At 38.7% G+C, this 16,738-nt stretch overlaps 1 protein-coding gene across 1 annotated transcript in view; it reads left to right on the plus strand.

Moving 5' to 3' along the window:
- LAMA3 (laminin subunit alpha 3) overlaps positions 1-15,052 on the plus strand; it is a 71,550-nt gene extending 56,498 nt beyond the window's left edge. The window contains exons 41-58 of the mRNA XM_040588101.1: positions 83-245; positions 730-863; positions 994-1,144; positions 2,007-2,126; positions 3,035-3,159; positions 3,512-3,632; positions 4,823-4,963; positions 5,753-5,883; positions 6,783-6,914; positions 8,546-8,690; positions 8,970-9,136; positions 10,249-10,438; positions 10,742-10,882; positions 11,684-11,843; positions 11,966-12,093; positions 13,594-13,687; positions 14,031-14,150; positions 14,332-15,052. Coding sequence (XP_040444035.1) covers positions 83-245; positions 730-863; positions 994-1,144; positions 2,007-2,126; positions 3,035-3,159; positions 3,512-3,632; positions 4,823-4,963; positions 5,753-5,883; positions 6,783-6,914; positions 8,546-8,690; positions 8,970-9,136; positions 10,249-10,438; positions 10,742-10,882; positions 11,684-11,843; positions 11,966-12,093; positions 13,594-13,687; positions 14,031-14,150; positions 14,332-14,477 — 2,509 coding nt within the window. The 3' untranslated portion in view covers positions 14,478-15,052. The remainder of the gene's footprint in view (positions 1-82; positions 246-729; positions 864-993; positions 1,145-2,006; positions 2,127-3,034; positions 3,160-3,511; positions 3,633-4,822; positions 4,964-5,752; positions 5,884-6,782; positions 6,915-8,545; positions 8,691-8,969; positions 9,137-10,248; positions 10,439-10,741; positions 10,883-11,683; positions 11,844-11,965; positions 12,094-13,593; positions 13,688-14,030; positions 14,151-14,331) is intronic.
- The last annotated feature ends 1,686 nt before the right edge of the window (positions 15,053-16,738 follow it).

Consider the following 16,738-nt stretch of genomic DNA (forward strand, 5'->3'; position numbering starts at 1 on the left):
GCAAAACAATCTTTTCCAAAACCTGCTAAGAACATCTTTTATTAGTGTGATGTGACATTTTGCCTGTCTGTTTTGGTTTTAGGATTTACCAGTATGTAAAGCTGAATTACATCAAAGCAGCAACATCAACTTCTCCAGAGTATGAAAGCCCTTTGACTGCAAGCAGTGGAGGCAGTGACACTCTCTTAAACCTTGATCCCAGCACTGTTGTCTTTTATGTTGGAGGATACCCACCAGATTTTAGGGTACAAAGAGTTGTTTAGTCTTTTAAAGAGATTTCCATGTTAATCATTCTGTTGTTCTCACCAGTAAACATTGGAACTAGCAGTCTTTCAAAAGCTGTGTAAAAGTTTATCCGTGTCAGTAGGAATAGACAGTATGTAAGGAGATGCTGCTTCCTACAGAATCTGTATAGCTTGTAGAATGCTAAAACTCAAAGCAGGGAGTATGATGATATTTCATCTGCTGAGGACAGCGTGAAACCTGTCCAGCCCAGATAAGTGCTATTCCCAATCCATCCATATGACTCCGATTTAAATCATGCTGCAGTACCCCTGGAGTGGTATCAGATGGTTTGGATATTATATACAAAGATATAATAGTTTTGTGATAATTAGAATGTCATGTTCTGTGTCATTATTATTTGCAGTAAGTTTTAGCAGTTATATGTCAATGTAAAATTATGTTGGCTGATGTTGACGGAGTGTTTTTGATGACACTATTTTGCAGCCTCCACGTAAGCTAGACTATCCTCATTATGAAGGCTGCATTGAATTAGACAACCTAAATGAGCATATTATCAGCCTTTACAATTTCAAGAGGACATTTAATCTCAATACCACTGAAGTGCAACCCTGCAGAAGGTATGATATAAACACAGAAGTGTTTCACAGTTCTGTAATTTTATCATTATAAAATTATAATGACAGTAAGTCCATGAAGTAATAGTTTTTGCTCTCATATATTCACATCTGTGACATTCAATTATTACAGGTATAAAGAAGAGACTGACCAAAGCTATTTTGAAGGCACTGGTTATGCCAGTGTCACACTGAAAGAACCAAATACCCTCAGCCGGGTACGCTATGAGCAGACAATTGAGACTACTGCAGATGAAGGCATCGTGTTTTTTGCAGCAAATGGGGTAATTCATGGAATGCTTCTGTCTGTTTTGTTGTCCAAGAACCTTTTTTAAAACTTTGCCTACTCGAGAACATGTTAGATTTACTAATAACTGTGAGGAAGTTTCTTAAAAGTGTTATTTTCATGTGTGTGGCAGTTTAGTAGATTCTGCTGCATGTTTAATGTCATACAGTTTAGTTTTAGGTAGTCCTGCAAGGAGCTGGGAGTTGGATTCCATGGTCCTTATGGGTCCCTTCCAACGTGAGATATTCTGTGATTCTATAATGGCTACTGAATATTCACATTATGGAGGCTGAGAAAAAAATCCTTCCAAGTAGTTCCTCCATTAGGCCATGCAGAGAATTCAGAACTGAGGGTGGGCAAGGAGGATGTAATTTGAATTGAACCAATTTTGAAATATTGCAGTCCTCCAAAAGTGGAAGTGCACCCTTCCCAAATCTAGATACGGGTGGTAACAGAGTAAGGAAGAATCTAGAAAATGACATGGTGCATTATACCTGCAAAGGTGCTCCAAACAGCAGCGATGCTACTTATCTAATAATATTATAGGCATGTTTGCAATCACTGTGACATGTTCGGGATAATTTCTCAATGCTATAAAAAGTCAGTAGACGTCTTGAAATGACAAAAAGTCCTCTAGAGATTTGGAGAATACATTTGGAGCTGCTGCCAGATCTGTTTATAACATTTTAAAGTAATTATGGTTGATTATTATAAGTTTTAGTCTGCTTTGTGTTATCTTTCCCCTTCAAAAGCTTTACTGAAGCAACTAGATAGCTTCATTGCAATTAGTCACATGACAGTGAAATATATATGAAACGTTGGCAGTTTAATTGGGTTGGTGTTTGGTCTTTTTCTTGCAGGATCAGTTCATCAGCGTGCTCATTAAAGATGGTCATACTGTTTTTAGATACAAAGTTGGCTCTGAGCCTCCAAAAGAAATAGAAACCAATACAACTGTAAATGATGGAACATATAAACAGGTATGTCATCTTAAACAATCAAGTGATCATTATTTGTAAAAATACATGTTAGCTGAAACTAAACCCCCTGTTGTAAAGTTTAGTTGTGAAGTTTTCCTTTTGTGTTGAGGACATCAAGCTGCTGGAGATTAGTTTGGACATGTGAAAATTAATCTTTCTACTGTGCGTTCCTGTGAATAAGTTCAGTTTTAACAGAGAAACCACCAAAGAAAAAACACTTTGACAAAGCAATGCTTTATTTAAAGAGAGCTGTGTACCTTGCAATTGTTAACGTTAGTTTAATATTTAGATAAAGTTTTTTAACCAGCTGAGAGTTTATTTCTTCAGGCCAGGCTGATCTTTGCAGACGTCATTTTCTGTTGTTGCTTGTCTACTTAGCTTCAGTCCGGCTGTTTTGATTCACTACCAGAGTGAAATCATAGACATTGTTAAAACCTTTGGCTGCCATGTTGATTCTCCCTTTTCCCCTTACTGCATCTCCAACTAAATAGTATAGGTCACAGGGTCTGCTGGAGGGAATCTTTATGTCATACTGGGTGAAGTTCCCTCCAGCCAGCTGATCGACCTAGTCTTTGTATCAGGCAGCAGCTCCGGAATCTTCAATTGCAAATAGAAGGCAATATTTGAGTCCTAGGTGAGGTGTATTTGTAGGGCAATCTTCCTGAGGAAAATAAAACCTCACCTTGTATTTGGATAGTAGAGCGTTTTCCTTAGGCATTTAGTCTGGCTAAATGCCCAAATTTTGCAAAGTGCCTTTAAACTACTGCAGTTGTTCTGGTTTTAAGTCATTAGTAAACAAAAGGAGAGGAAAAACCCCTCCATTGTGTCCTACTCTGTGGGAGTACTTTTAATCTGCTAAATTCTGGGGTTTGCTCAGTGAAGTAATTCTTATTATTCACCTGTTTCAGATTCATTTGGTGCTTGCCCGAAGTAAGAATACTGTTCACGTTAGTCCTGATATTAAAGCCAACATAAAAGTCTTCCTTTTCACTAAGTACTACTTAGGTGGAATTCCACCTTCTCTACGGGAACGGTAAGTAACTATAAAAAAACTTTTTATACACAGGTTTTGTATGGAAACTCCATCTAAACTCTTTCCTTGGGCACTTTTTTTCACACTTTGTTCTGGGTGTCTTATGTAATATGAAAATAACCAGCATATAATGCATGATCATAATCTGTGATTTTTGCTAACGGTGGGACCTTTGTTGGAGTGTATCCTGAAGACTGTGTTTGATCAGCCTGAAGTATGTGTGTGCAAGAAAGATTGCTTTTGTTCTGTTTTTCTATTTCTTATATTGTCAGCGTTTACAGGCTATTGTAATAGTGTGTGCTTTGAAATACCAGGCTACTAAACTCTTTTTCCTTCTACTCTCTGAAACCAGCTTTAATATATCCACACTTCCATTCCGGGGCTGCATGAAGAATGTGAAAAACCCTAACACTGCATCTGTTATTTTTGACGAGACTGTTGGTGTCAGCAAGAAATGTTCAGATGACTGGAAGGTAACTAACAAAACCCCTTAAAAACTTCTGCTGGATTTCACGGAGTCTGGTCTGTCTATAAATCCTGGACCATTATGTTTTACTTAGATCAAAAATTATATTTGGTTAACATGTGACGGTAATAAGAGAAGCTGGGCTTGATATAAATATATGGAAGAAAGGAGACTCCACCCCTATTGTGATAGCTTGCTCCAGCACATAGTCCACCTTCTTAATCAATACTGTGTACAATTAAGAATTCATATTTACCATGTAAACTTGTTGGCTTCCAGTTGCTGTTATTGATTAGGCTGGAATACTAAGTTACTTAATACTATTCGGGATCTTTCCTCTCTCCAAGGTGCTTATGCTTCCTAATTAAATGACCTCTCAACCTTTTTCTTGAAAGAGCTAAAAGACACTACTACCACTGAAGTCTCTCATTCTAAGGCTATTGCTCCACTCATCTGATTGTTTTATAATTATTTTCTGTGCATTCTTGAGTTTTGCCACATTCTTTTTAAAATGGGACAAGGTGACATTTCAGTGTTGGCTTAACCAATGCTGCATGCAGAGATGAAAATTATCCTGCTTCTACTTACTGCTACTTACATGGTGCATGATTCCATTTCCCTTTTTCCTATGGCACTGCACTGAATGCTTGTGCTCGCTTGCTTTCCCTTTGTGGTATCTAAACCTTTCACAGATCAATTTCTTTGCAGGTCATTTCCCTCCACAAAGGATCTGACCTTCATTCTTCATCTGTATCTGTATAACTTCTCATGTATTAAAATGTGTTTTGTTCAAAAGGGCTCAGGTGTATTCTGTCCTATGACTTACACTGTTTCAGTTATGTAGCTCATCTGCACAGCTCTGTACTTATGAGCCATTCCTCCAGCTGCTTACTTTTACGTCCCCAAATGTGAAAAGTTTCAAAGCCATCATGCCAATGTGAAGAGTAGCTAGAGACGAACAGCTGATTGTACTCGGCAAGCCTCACCTCCCTTCGGAGTTTCTTAGATCATAATTAATGCTGGTGAAGCCAATTCAGTCAATCTGTTCTGTACTGAAATAATTGTACTTGCAGTTTGCCTTGTGCTTGGTTTTGGCTGGAGACAGTCACAATTATGTTGAGTAGGGCAGTTGCCCCATGTTGCCATTTCTTCTGATTAAAAGGAGAATCATTGAAAGCATTATTATCTCTTTTTCAGCTCGTTAGATCTGCAGCTTTCTCCAAGAAGGGAACATTGAGTCTGAGTGCGGCAGGTTTCCCATTTCCCAAGGATTTCCAAGTTGGCTTTGGCTTTCAGACCATGGCATCGACTGGAACACTCTTAAATTACAATCTATGGGTATGAAACATGTTCCACTTAGAATATGTGATTGGTTTGATTTCTGAATCAGTCATGCCTGTTTGTGGCTCTGTCAGTTTGGCATCAGTTTGTGTCCTAAGTCTCAGGTAGATTCCTGTCTTTTAAGCCAAGAAATAGCTATTAGAATCATCTTTTGAGCATGGCATCTTGCACATCATAAGCCAGAGAAACGCATCCTGGCAATTTCTTCACTCGACCAAGAAGCAGTTTGACAAGTAACTGAACTTTGAACTTGAGCCTTCTGCAGAGTAGCACACGCACACTTAACACCACCATCCCAGTAAGATAACTGTTGCCTAATACATTTGGCCGAAAATTTTCCCAGCAAATACTGGCGCTCTGCCCACACAGAAATGTTACCACCCATGATGAAATATGCAGAGGAAACTGGTTGATTTTGGTTATGTTCCCTCAGAAAGCAGGGAAGTTCAAGCAGAATCCCATTCTTGCTGGCTGGAAGAGTTAAGAAATGAGCACACACCAGGCATTTGAGAAGTGGAGAACTGAATCCTCTGCATTTTGTAAAAATAACTTAAGTATTTAAAAAAACAGTTTAGTATTCGGAGTGCAGAGGTATTTTAAAACAGGAACTGGGCTAATCATTCAGAATTTGGTTTAATATCTGGTACTAAATGACTGAGAAATGCAGTTTTAGTGTAAGAAAATTTCTTTGCCAGAAGAGACCACTAAGAACTGTATTAATGGCAATATCAAGGCGAACTAAAGGCATTTGCAATTACCTGATCATTTTGTGGGATTCTTTTATAGCCTAATATTCTTACCATCTTTCTGAGACCTGGCTCTGTAGTTGCAAAGATGATAGAGAAGGAAATCGAACTGAAAAAGAAATACGAAGATGGGTCAATGCATTATGTGACAGTAATAAAAACAGACAACACGTGAGTCCAGTTCTTTATCTGATTGTTTTATGTTTTGGTTGGAGAAAGAAGATTAAAATTTTTTGTGACTTGTTCTTTTGGTACACTGCTAAAAATGGCCTCTGGTAGCAAAGGATACTGAAATAACGAATCAAATGGAGATTTTTTGGTCTATGAATGTCTATGTCAGTCCATGTGATGTTTCAGCTGTACACCTGCATGTCTTTTATAGATTTTTATAGACACTATGCATGTTTTTTATAGATAGTGTGAGTTTTGACTGTTGCTCAAAGCTGGAGCTTTGGAGCTCTTCCCCTTCCCATAGTTTTTACATATGTTACTGTAACATAGGTGGTTAAAGGCCCAGGGAAGAAGCTAATATTGTGTCTTCTTTTTCAATAATGATCTGTTATGCAGATATTGGAAAAGACAATATACTGAAAAATTTTGAAATCATATTGATTTCTTTGGAACACATAAAATGACATAAATGTTAGTTGAAGTGGAAAGCTTTGAATGATTGGCTATAACTTCGGGTTATATATAACTTAATATTATCTGTACTAGTTGTTGCTAACATGTTAAGTGCACCGTTTTGACACAAAGGATGAAATCCTGTCCCGTAGTTGTCAGTGAGAGTTTTTTCATGAATTTCACTTGGATCAGGATTTCACTGTAGGATTGAAGTACTAGTTTCAACTCTGGCTCAGTATCTACTGCTGAAAAGCAGAGCAGTTTCCTGGCAGTCAAAAGAGTACATACTAAAAAAATCCCAGAAGTAAGCTAATGAAACTGTAGCATCATTACAATGTAACAAGAAAACACATCTGTCAAATGCTTCTCTCTTTTTGTGTATATTTCATTTAGGTTCATAACTATTTCTTTAGATCTCATGCTTATTTTTATTCGTGTTGTTTCAGAGTACATCTACTGGTTGATGATGAGTCGGTAACAGCATCAGTTGACCCTCTCAGATCACAGGCATTAAATGAACCTATAAAATTTGGTGGAGATAATTTTGAAGGCTGCATTTCAAACATCTTTATAAAAAGGTATTTGGCCTACAAAAATTTCTGTTGCATGCATTTTGTCCTGTTTTCTTTCTTTAATCATATTAAAATAACTTTTTGCTAAATTGATTTTCTTCTACATGTGCAAAGCTTTCAAGAACGTGTAACTTTGCTGCCCCCAAAATATTCTTTCATTGAGGTAGACTATACATGGTATCAAGTTGTACTTAAATCTGCTGTTCAGATGTAATGGGATTTTAGTCTGAATCATACCTGTTTAGTAGTCTTTTAATCAAAGAATGAACTCAACATAGTGAATTGGAAGTGTCCCAACAAGGCATCCAAAAAGATCTGCTAGGTTGTATCTTCATAGCTGCACAGGGAGTCAGACAATGAAATGAGGAAAGCTTACTGATAGAACAAAAACGGGTAAACAAATGAGAGCATATGTATAGAAACTGTGTGCCTGATTTATGTTGTCTGGTTTTTTTTTTTCACGTTTATCTGGTTATTAGAGACATCTTACAGGCAAAATTTACAAGCAAAATCAGGCATAAATATGTTCTTTAAAGGAAAGCATTCCTCAAGTCACAAGTGGTGTCCTAGTGGGGCTTTGTTTTAGCTAAGTTTTGACAAGTATTTATACATGTGTAGAGTTTACAAAAAATTGTGTATTTTGATTATCATAGACTCACAGTATGGTTTGGGTTGGAAGGGACCTTTAAAGATCATCTAGTCCAAACCCCCTGCCATGGGTAGGGACATCTTCCACTACATCAGGTTGCTCAAATTATATCTTCATTTAAAGCACTGCAAGACAATTAAGTAACCAGTATATTAACTTTCCCATAAAAAAAAAAAAATTGGAAAATTGCTTTTAGTACAAAAATAGATGGAGAATTAATATTGTGGCTAGTGTGATTGAGTGAATGGAGAACTGGAACAGAACTGAAGAAGTTCAGGTTCTGCTACCACTCTTTTCATAGAAAACCAGGGGCAAGGAGCTTCATTGCTTTTTCTACTTGTAAAGTGTTCTGTAATTTACTGATTAGCAGTGCTGCATACAACTTATGAAATTATAGTATTACTTAATATTATTCTTTATACACACAGGATGTTGGTTTTGACAGTCTTTCTGATAATGTGGTTATAATACTAAAGCTACATATTAAGTTGTGATGGGCTTTGCCCCTTGACAAATCTCATTAAAACATCTTATTTAAGGAGAGGGTGAATCACTGAGTTAGCAGGACTTGATGTTGCCATTTTTCCTGATCTGCCACTGGTTATGCATAATTAACCAGCAAAGTTTTGTAGTCTGATCCAGAAATCTTACTCAGGCAAGGCTGCTGAAATTTTTTGCCCTTTTTTTTCAATGGAATATTGGTTTATTTTGAATAGATAGCTTTTAGCAAAAGATACTTTGTTTAGAAGAAATGCAAATAAAACATCAGAGTTTTTCCATAGCCAAAAAGAAATGGGCAGAACCAGGACAAATACGAACTTTTTACAGTATTGAACATATATTCTTCATCAAAAAATAAAAATCGATACTTTAATGTCAGGTCACTGGGAAATCTGTTTTGTACAGAACATAGTTTTACAATATGTTGTTGATTAGGCTAAAGAAAAGGAATGCTGTGTCACAGCGCTTACTGCTTTCATCACTCTAGGTCAGGACAGCTCCCTGAGGTTCAAAATCTCGTTAATTATACTGCAAAGACTGGTGTATCCCTTGGAGTGTGCCGCAAATACAAGAACCTGGAACCAATGCTGCTGAAGGAATTTAAAAATCCTCTCAGGCTTAAGGTGCTCAAGGTATGCTTATTTTTACTGTCATCTTCACTCCATATTGTCTGCACAGCCATGGTTTATAGAACTGAGATTCAGATGTTATTATTTTCCTTCCATCTCACATCTGAAGCAAGTTCTTCCTGTGTTGAAGTTGCATGCTAAACCCATACCTGTCCAGAATGACAACAACTTCTCTGCCATTTAGAGAAGTCTGTTGACTGCCTCAGGTGGGGACTCTTAAATGTGTAGATTGAAATGTTTTTCATGTGCATGCATAGTAAATGTTTTGGTTCTGTCTTACAGGTACAGAATGAAAAATACCTTGAGTATTTGAAAACCACTAATGTGGAAAACCAGCAAAAACACAACTTACCAACCCAGCTAAATGCCAGCAGTGAAGCGTATCTCCTTGGAAACATCCCCAACAGTTTCATATCCTATATGTTTTCTCCACCGTCATCTACAGACAGGTAATACAAATGTTATATGTTCTCCTAATACTTGAATTGTCAAAACTGCTGGAATCTTTGGGTACTAAAGAGTTAGGATTTTCATCTTGCTTACAGGGTGTTGTGACCCAACAGACTTCCCACCTCCTACTCAGAGCGGGGAATCCACTTCATCACTTACGGGCCTGGGTGGTACAAGCAATCACTAGGACTCACAGTGTGATTAATATGATTACTTTAATGAACACCATAAATCAATTCCCATGAGCAAACTGCTATCCCTTGATAATATTATAATAAACAACACACAGGAAAGTAAATAAATAGCTACAGAGTTGATCAAAACATTATAGTGAGCTACAAGCGAAAGAAAGTAAATAGACACAATGACCTGCTCAGAGGGAAAGAGCAGTGTGACAATGATAGGGAATTTCAGGCCAGCTAAGAGGGAGCTCCATAGAGCGCTCTCTAAGTTGTGAGATTTTATACCCTTGCAGTCACGTAGGCTTCTTGTAGAGACAACTTTGATAAGCAAGCCTTTTTTATCAGCTTAGACACAACACAAAGGTGTTACAACACTGGCTGTGTGTTCCCCCTTAGCTGATAGATAGTTTTATCTTTTGGGTTTTGTTCCCATTGAGATGCAGGGTGTGAGCAAGGCATTGTTATCACATATGCACAGTAGGGATCAAGGGACTCAGAAAGGGAGAAACTTACCCGGCCTATGCCCTGTCCTGCTCCTCTCTTATGTCTTCAACGGCAGTTTCCCTTCTTCAGCACACTTCTTTGTTGTTTTTTCCAAACAGCAGCCTGAACTTCACATGGAGCATAACAGAACAGTGCTTCTAAAGGTTCAGGCATATTTTTTTCTCTGCTAGCATTTACCCAAACTGAGTAGATTGACTTGGATATGGTGGAAAATTACAGTGCATATTGGTGTCAAGTTCTAAGCCTGAATACGTCAACTTTCATTCACATTCAGAAATTCAAGCGTTGTAGAACCCTGTGATTCCACCCAAAAGCTATTCTGTGTTTCACAAATCAAGTTTCACTGGCATTTTTCTGGAGTACAGAAAGAATACAAGAATTAACAAAATAGACCTGTATTTGAATATGCTTACTTTCCTCTACAGGTTACTTTTTTCTGTAGATGTACGGACTCAATCATCAAGAGGATTAATAGTTTACATGGAGGAAAGATCTGAGGGCTCTTATATGGCTCTCCACATTTCTAAAGGACGTTTTGTCTTTTCACTTGGCTCTGGAGGAAAACGAATCAAAATCAAAACCAGTATTAAATACAACGATGGGCAATGGCACACTGTAAGTAATATGGCATGGGACCATGATGAAACCACAACTAGCATTCAGCCGGCACAGCCTATTGAATTTTTAAGGCATTAGAAATCTGATTTTGGTCATCTGAAGTTAATGCCGATGCCTGAAATTTCATGTGGTTGACAGGCCTCTGTTATGACGCAGCTTATAGAGACTGATGGTCCCAGCATGTTATTTTCAGTTTAAATATTTCAGCAAAATATGGTGTTTAAGTTAAAGTAAAAAAGTCTCTAGTGGCTTTCATTGGCTTTGGGGTTTTTCATTCTGTTATGTTTGTACCCTGCAAAGGTGGTCTTCAGCGTAGATGGGAAGGATGTCCGCCTTGTTGTTGATGGCCTAAGGGCCCAGCACGGAAGATTAGCAACAAATTCTGCCATCAACATTAAGCCACCAATCTACGCGGGAGGGCTGCCATCACTGAAAAGACAGGTAAGTAACTGACAGATACACACACACTCCTCGTGCTGCACTAATTACATGTGAAAGTGTTAATATGCAGGATCTCCATGCTGAGAAGGTTTGGGGGATATTTCCAAGCACCAAGTGAGCACCATCTGTGACTGGTGTTTGCAGTTGTTCAGATCTTTTCCTCACTTGTTCATACAGATCTCAGCTGGATCCATATTTTCAGTGTGTGTTGCTGAGACACTGATGACAACTATGTACCCTTTTCATTTCTATTCTTTAAAAAATAGAAAAGTCCGAAGTCACATTTGTAATTCCACTAATACCCTTTTCCCACAGAATATTCACCTCAGTGGACTAAGTGATAATCTGTAAAGAAGCAAAGGAATCCTTCTCATTAAGGAATTATGAATGTAGAAGTGGATTTCAATCTGAAATATGTCTGGTTCATATTACTTTAAAAATTGGACACTTAATCATGCAGGGCATTTTATAAACCCAAATGTAAATAAACAGCCTTTTAGGAAGGGAAGGACATACTTGAGGTTTCACAAATCCTGTTGTGTTGTTGTTTTGACACATCATTGGGAAGTATCTGTTCTGCAAGCAGGAGTTATGTTAACTCAAAATCAACTGTTACTTTCATGTTTTAAATTCTTTTTAAAAAAATTTTGGCATACCTTTTCACTGCATCAGATACGGGGTTTAGGTGCCTTTAGTGCCAGCTGGCTTTCTACAGTCCAACAGTAAAAAAGAACTAATGGGTATTCTTGCTAAAAATTTGCCGTCATGCTTCAGCATTCATGTTTTGAAATATGCTTTCAGAATATACCAATGAACAGTTTCAAGGGTTGCCTGAGGAATTTGAAAATGAATGGAAAAGTCATGAATGCACTTCAGCAAAAATATGGTGCACTTCCATGTCTGGATGTTCCCATGGATACAGGGATTTACTTCTTTAATGAAGGGGGCTATATCACCATTGGTAAGCTGTGTAGAGATTATGGTATATGGAATTATGAAATATGTGCATGTATAAAGAATTATTTTTTTTTTATATGGTTTTCCAGTTACCTCCTCCTATGGTCATTGTTTAATTCTCCACAGGTAATTTGCTGACAGGCCTGGATTTTAGGATTGTATTTACCATTCAGCCAAGGAGTCCAACAGGTGTACTCCTCCATGCTGGAAGCAAGCAAGACAGCTACTTGACTATTTACATGGAAGGAGAAAAGGTAAGTACAATCTGTGTTTCCATTTCAGCTGTATTGACCTCACGCAGCAGGGGGAATTCTGATCTTAAACTCTGGACTTATATATGTTACAACATTTGCCTGTAGGTATAACGTTAAACAACTTCCTCAGAGTTGTTTAAAATGGTCACATGGAAAATTGAGCATTTAACCTGTCTCTGTGCCTCCATTAGCAGCTTCCATTGTTTGCACACTACTTTGCACATGCTTTCTTCACAGTGGTCAGCAGTAGGGCACAGTCTCAATTTTCTCAGGCTTCTGAGCCTTTGCAAAAACCCGCTGGGGTTTTGGCCAAAGACTACAGAACTCTGTGGCTTATTCCCACTCCCGTGTCAGTCATCATGTGGCTGTACTGATGCTGCTCCATAACCATGTCTGTTATACAACTTGAACAGTCTTGTCTTGTGTTAGCACCTTCTCTAGTTGATGGGTGTGTCATAGTGGCGATTATTATTGCTGTTGCTTTTTCATAATGTAACAGCTTCAGAATGAGAGTCTTGGACTACAAAACTATTGTGGTTGCTGCTGAAGAGACAAATAGAAAGATACCAGTGCTCCACAGAACCTGCTATCTCACAAAAAGGTTTGAACTCACATGAGTCTGTCTAGCTTCAGAAAGCTCAGCTTTGACCTTCTCTTCCCAGATTAGGGAACTTGGTGTTATTATTTATCTTGTTGTCATCAGTTAATTTCCCCCAGGTCACTAATTCCCATTAGCACATGGAAGCAGGGGCAGCACCAGCTGGGGACTCCTTAAGGGCAAGACTGACCACTTTTTTCAGCAGTAACTGAGATTAATGCTGTCTGTCAGTGTGGACAGGATGAACCAGGAAGCAATAAAAGGCCAATGGCACACTGTCAATCAGGCTGATGGGAAGCAGACTCAGTATATCAGTTACCTAACCATCACCAAGTTTGTCATAACCATCACACCAAACAAGAGTTTGAGCGGAAGATGTTGAAGAAAAAAAAATTCACTTACAAGGAATGAGAAGCAAGATGTGAGAAAGCACAAGTAGATGCTTGTTCAAAATGTCATCATAAATAGTCAGGCTGCAGGCTTCATGAGTGAATTATGAGTAGTCCAAAAGTGTGAAAGGCCAGAGATTTGTGTATTACAGAGATTCTCTGAGGAGATGCCAAGCATGTAGATGACTACTTTGGGAAAGGAAGGTGTAGTAGGAAAGACCTTGTCTGAGAGATTATGTTGAAAGAATTAACCAAATTTTTTAAGATTGAGAGGGAGAAACAAAGGTATGTTTTTATGCTTGTAAAATTCGTCAAATATCCTCTGCTTGGATTCTATTAGGGAAATTTACTTTCCTCTTGGAGAGGATAATTTCTGAAATACATATACAATGACTGTGACTCTTAAAACCAGGTGAACCCCAGCCATTACAAGTTCAGTAAATGACTTAAAGTTCTGTATTTTTCTGTTGCTCTTTGCTTGGCCATGGTAACTTAAAAGATAACCTTTTTTAGGTCATTGCTGCTGGAAATAGTGGTGCTGGAGAATTCCAGACATCAGTCACACTTAAGCAACCTCTGTCTGATGGACAGTGGCATACTATTGCAGGTACGTTGTACATACCAGTTCTTCTGAAACTTTGAAAGAATGGTGGGCACAGAGCACTGCAGCTCCAGATTTTCATTAATCATTTCACTTCTGTTTATTCTCAGAATACTTTTTAGAACAATAGAAGTGTCTTGTGTTAATCCAAGGCTTTACATAAGACAGTTTTTCTGGGCTGTATTTGGCCCCAGAGTACCTAGATATGTTGATCCAACTTCAAAATAAAATAAAATCTGTTTTTCCTAAGAGTTAAATTTCAAGGCAGATGCTATCTAAAAATACTGCCATATCTAGCTGATTCTTTAATGGGGTGAGAAAGAGTACTCATTTACCTGCTGCTTTGCAGTCTCTCGGAAGGAGAACATGGTGCAGCTAGAGGTGGGCACACAGAGTAACTATACCAGTGGACTTCCACCCTCTCCTCCTAGACGTCTGCATCAGCCACTCTACTTTGGCAAAATTCCAGGTAATATTATCGCTTCTTATTTTTTCATGTACCTACTGGGTTTTTTTCCTTCCCAAAACAAAGGTCCTTTTCATGCACGTAGTCCTATACCGTTCCTCCTCTTTCAAAAGCCTTGCAATAATTAATGCTTTTAAAAAACATTCTTCTTTTATTAACTTGATCTTTACCTTGTTTTTTGTAGCAAATTTGGACGCACTGTGGCTTCCAGTTAAAGACCCATTTTTTGGCTGTCTTCGGAATATTAACATCAATGACAAACATGTGTCCACCAGGAGAATTTCAGAAGTTCATGGTGTAGTGAGTTTGCATGGGTGCCCAGCAAAGTAACTTTGCTGTTGCAGTAGTTTACACATATCAGGCTGGGTCTGCTGAAGTACTGTGTGAATTTGTGCAACATGGATTCCCTTTTTGCTGATCACTGTGTCACTATAATCAGACTGGTTATTCAGAACAGCTGGTGAGCAAATGCATCCTCTGGATGTGGACTGTGCCAAAGCAAATTAAAAGTATTTGCTTTGATAAACTCCCTTTTAAATGTTATTGATTTTCAAGGTAATCCATTGTGCCTTTTGAAATATATGCAGAAAATATTGTATATACCCTACTGGGCCAAATTCTGCTCTCACCTACAACAGCATAGACTTGAATAACTCCAGGGTCTTAATTTTGGAAATTTGCTTTAATGCTGGTCATCTTGAGAGCAAATTTGATCCACTAATATAAATAATTTTATAAAAATATAAATCTCTGTGGATTGATGTTTATACAGAAATGTACATTAATGTTAAAAGTAATAATAATAATATAAATGGAGTTTGAAGCACTTTAAGGAATGAAACTCTGGAAGTTTGTTACAATGCTAGGAATTCTGGGGCCAAATAAATGCAGTACACTCTTAAAACCTCTCATTTTCTTGTTTGGTTATTTTAACCTGGTGTTTCTTTTATGTGCTTTTTACAGGCTGCTAAAGCCTGCTTGCTTTATGCAGATATTTCTGTAGCTTTAAGAAGATGATTTGCCTGAATAAGCAGGAGTCCGTGATCTCTGCTTATTAGAATCTTGTTGTGGTTGGTTGACCTTGGCTGGATGCCAACCCACTCAGCCACTCTATCACTCCCTTCAGCAGAGCAGGGGGGAGAAAAGAAGATGGAAAAAAAATTGTGGGTCAAGATAAAGGCAGTTTAATGAAGTAGTAGCAAAAGTTGCACGTGTGGAAGCGAAGGAAAACAAAAGATGTTACTCTCTACTTCCAATCAGCAGGTGATGTTTGGCTACTTCCCGGGAAGCAGGGCTTCAGTATGCATAGCGGTTGCTCTGGAAGACAAACATTGCTATCTGAGCAGATGCCATATGATATGGAACATCCCGTTGGTCACTTTGGGATAGCTGTGCCGGTGACGTCCCCTCCTAAGATCTTGCCAACCCCCAGCCTAGTGGTGTGGGGAGAATGGAGGAAGGCTGGACAGACAGCCTTGATGCTGTGCGAGCACTGCTCAGCACTAGTCAGAACACCGGTGTGTTATCACCGCCAGTCCAGCTACCCATACAAGCGCAGCACCGCGAGGGCTGCTGTGGGGCTCAGCCAGACCCGATGCACTGGTTATATAAAAACCTCAGAAAGAGAGTATTTTTTCTTGTGATCTTCAGAGCCAGAAAGCCTTTTCTGTAGGCTTTGGGTTTTTTTCTGATTAAATGAAGAGAAGTTATATTAGGAACAGCAGTTGCACCTGCTACAGTTACATAGTGTAAATTGCAGGATGAAACCAGCAAAACTGTCACCTTTGACATTCAGATCTTTAATTTGTACCTGATCATGACCCATGGTGGTGGGCAGGGTACCATTTGCTTTATTCTTCTGAATACAGGGCTGAACTGAATAGACTTAACATAGCTGCTTCTACCACTACCATTCAGAAGCTGGGTTTTTTAATATAATAGTTGGGGTTTTTTCCATTTCCCATATGACAACACTCTTTTGCAAAATTAAAACATTTTCTAAGGCGAGTCCTAGGTGGGAGTAGACAGTGATGCGAACAAACCTTCCTTCCCACTTAATGCAATGTTTGCTCCCACCTTCTGCTGCCTTCTTGCTCCAGGTGTAGCAGCATGTCCTCTGTGGGTTTGGAATGAGGTGTAGCTGGATTAATAGAAGAAGCCAGATTAATAGCCCATATGGCTTTGGTAATTAACCCCTTATTCAAATATTGGCAGCTTTGCAGGATGGCAAAAGTGTCAGAAAGGCATTCACACCAAATTTTCTGTTGCTTTTTCTTTATGGCAATTCTGCTACAGACAAATCTATGTCCATGCAGAGGTTTTTCATCTGTAGAGCTCATTTTGGAGGGAATGGGATGCCATGAAAGCATACTGGGGTTGAGGCCTCTGAGGGGGCAGAGGATTGGCACGTAATGGCAGAGCCCTCCCTCTCCAGGTGCTCTGCAGAAAAAGCTTCTCCTGTATGGCTGCCTACCACGTGGGACAGAAACACCCATCAGCCCTGAGGTGATGGAGTGAGGAAATCATCTTTTCAGATAGCAACAACTGAATCTTTTCCATGCGTAAAGCCCCCTGCCTTTGAGGTAGGTTGT

The sequence above is a fragment of the Falco naumanni genome, chromosome 3, assembly GCF_017639655.2.
Source record: "Falco naumanni isolate bFalNau1 chromosome 3, bFalNau1.pat, whole genome shotgun sequence".
NCBI lineage: Eukaryota > Metazoa > Chordata > Aves > Falconiformes > Falconidae > Falco > Falco naumanni.